Source organism: Harpegnathos saltator, unplaced genomic scaffold (genome assembly GCF_003227715.2).
Source record: "Harpegnathos saltator strain DR-91 unplaced genomic scaffold, Hsal_v8.6 scaffold844, whole genome shotgun sequence".
Taxonomy (NCBI): Eukaryota; Metazoa; Arthropoda; class Insecta; order Hymenoptera; family Formicidae; genus Harpegnathos; species Harpegnathos saltator.
Window position 1 is genome coordinate 632,501 of NW_020230698.1, and position 2,936 is coordinate 635,436.

The 2,936-nt window shown below is 46.1% G+C and overlaps 1 protein-coding gene across 3 annotated transcripts in view; it reads left to right on the plus strand.

Moving 5' to 3' along the window:
* Cph (BCL11 transcription factor chronophage) overlaps positions 1 to 1,788 on the plus strand; it is a 39,201-nt gene extending 37,413 nt beyond the window's left edge. For all 3 annotated transcript variants that reach the window (XM_025307262.1, XM_025307263.1, XM_025307261.1), the window contains one exon: positions 1 to 1,788. This exon is cut by the window's left edge and continues 1,086 nt beyond it. In XM_025307262.1, coding sequence (XP_025163047.1) covers positions 1 to 1,265 — 1,265 coding nt within the window. In that variant the 3' untranslated portion in view covers positions 1,266 to 1,788.
* Positions 1,789 to 2,936: the final 1,148 nt, after the last annotated feature.

A 2,936-nucleotide genomic window follows, 5' to 3' on the forward strand; every position in this document is an offset into this window, starting at 1 on the left:
ACAATTCGACGGATAGCGAGAAGACTAGTCCTCCGGTGGCTTCCACACCGATCATCAGCGATTCTTCCTCGGAAACGGTGTATACGTGCGAAGTCTGCGACAAGAAGTTTCGATTCCAGTCGAATCTGATCGTCCACCGTCGGAGTCACCGGGATAAGGAGCGGCAGTATCAGCAGCAGCAGCAGCAACAGCAACAACAGCAGCAGCAACAGCAACAACAGCAGGAAAGCACGCAGGACGGCCAAAGCGTCACACCGGCGAGATGCGAGGTGTGTGAAGTCGAGGTGGCAAACTTTACCGAGTTGAGGAAACACATGCGAAAGGAGCACCAAGATCACTTGAACTCGGCTGCTAGTCCACAAGGCAGCGTCGAGACGGTACCGGACGACGGGTCCAGCTGCGACGAGAACATGGACCTGGACGAGATCGAGGAGAACGAGCAGAAGAACGAGCGAGAGGACGCGGAGGAGAACACCCCGGAGGACCTGAGTACCACTCAAGGACAGAGCGGTGAGGAGAGCGGAGGTCGGGTAGACAAGCCCGCTAGTCTGGTGGGTGATCTGATGGAGAAGTTCGGATTGAGCAATATCGCTCAGTACTCGGAAGCTTATCGGCAAGCGCTGCAGGAAAATCACCGAAGCGGCTTCCTGAAAACCGAGTCGCCGTGCAACCTCGCCAACTCCCTTAATAACAACAAGGAGAAGGAAAGCGCGCTCTCGCCCACGAATTTTAACTCCTCCACCACACCGAATATCTTTTCCGGCCAGGGGTTTCCCAGATCCTCCGGGCCGGACTTTGGCGGTCTTTGGCTACCTAGTCCGCATTATCTCGAGAACAACGAGTTCCGTAAGGCGTCCAAGGCCACGACGTCAACCCTGGCGCTTCAAGGCCTGCCGAGCCCGCTGCTGAAGAAAGAGCGAAGCGGTCGGAACGACACTTGCGAGTACTGCGGCAAGGTATTCAAGAACTGCTCGAATCTAACGGTGCACAGGCGATCGCACACCGGCGAGAAGCCCTACAAGTGCGAACTCTGCTCATACGCGTGCGCTCAAAGCTCCAAGCTGACAAGGCACATGAAGACCCACGGTCGGCACGGTAAGGACACGTACAAGTGCCGTTTCTGCGAGATGCCGTTCTCGGTACCGAGCACACTAGAGAAGCACATGAGGAAGTGCGTAGTGGTGGTGCAGCAGGGTCCCAAGCTGGACATACCGTATCCAGTGATCAAGGACGAGGACTCCTCTCTCAGCAGCAAAGATACTTGATCCTGGAACGGAAGCCTACCGCCGATCCCGCCGCTGTGGCCACACAGGCCGCCTTACCCGGTGTATTAAAGACGGGGATCTTCCTCCTCAGGGACCTCGAGAACAAGGGAGATCTCTGTGTCGGCGAACAACTCTGAGTCGCGCGTGGCCGGACTGATCTCGTCAGGGACGTGTGCACTCCGACAGCGCGACTTCAGCAGGATCTCTCGACGCGAAATGTCCGAGGTCACCTCTCGGGATTAGGAGAGGTGGTAGGTCGATGCGCGATCTCGAGACGTCCGACCCGAGGACCTGGAAACGGTCCGGAGGTCCGACGAGTTGTAAAAGGAGCAACGGGAGACGGAAGATCCAGTTGAACGAGTTGGGCTTTCGTCTCGTTTGAGGGAGAGACGATCCTCGCACGCTCGTGAAGACTGGACGGAACGTGCGAAGACGGCGTTCAGGCGATGCGAAGATAAAGTATAGAGAGAGAGAGAGAGAGAGAGAGAGAGAGAGCGAAGAGAGAGCGACGAGAGAGAGAGAGAGAGAGAGAGAGAGAGAGAGAGAGAGAGAGAGAGAGAGAGAGAGGAGAAAAGAGAGAAAAGGTACATCGACACAAGTCCTAACTTTGTGTTTAACTCATTAGAGAACGAACGAATGGTTACCAGTTTGCGAGTCTCAGTACAGCTATTTAAATTATATATCGCTATAAATAGTTATAAATATAACGGGAAAAGACACTATAAATATAAATCTGCATATATATACATACAGATGAGAAGAGATATAAATATATATATGTATACATATATAAATATGAAGATAAAAATGCAAATATGGAGAGTATAAATATTATAAATAAGAATAACGAACATATTGACTTTATTATCGCATTTGAAGATTATTTATTTAATAATAGAAATATATATATATATATACATATTGTATAACGTAATATATATGTATAAATATTATGGAGACCTGCAACTCGCCGTGTATGTAATTATACAGGGAAAAGTCGGAGCGGAATCTTTTTGTACATTACACGATGTCGCTTCGTGTTAACGTATCGGTACGACCGGAGCGCCACTTTCCTCTTTTTATTTTCTTTCTTGTTTATTTTTCCTTCCTTTTCTAATCGACCTTCTAATCGTCTCGATTTCCTTAGCTTGTAAGGAGAACGGCGACTTCGGCGATCCGTGTGTGTATATATTTAAAAACATCGATACTCGAGATTCTGTTATATATATATATATATATATATATATATCAATACCTAGGATACGCTGGGATTAATTGATTTACGTAAGACACGAAAGAGAAGCTGGTACCTAAACCTCTAGCTCGATCCTATGTACAATGTACTATATCTATTATAGGCAACTTTATTACCTTTATTAAGATTATTATTGCTCTTATTATTGTCTTTATTATCATTATTATTATTAATATTATTATTGTTTCGTAATATATGATTATTATTGTCTTATTATTACTATTATTACACGCATTATTAGTGTTCTATATTATTATTATTATTATATTATTATTATTATTATGATTGTCACTATTATCATTACGGTTGCAGTGAGTTTAAGCGGCGCTTTCATTATTTTATACCGATATTAAATTATTATCGCGGATGTTTTTAACGGTTAAGAAAATGCCAAAGTTGTTTACGTTTATGGCTCG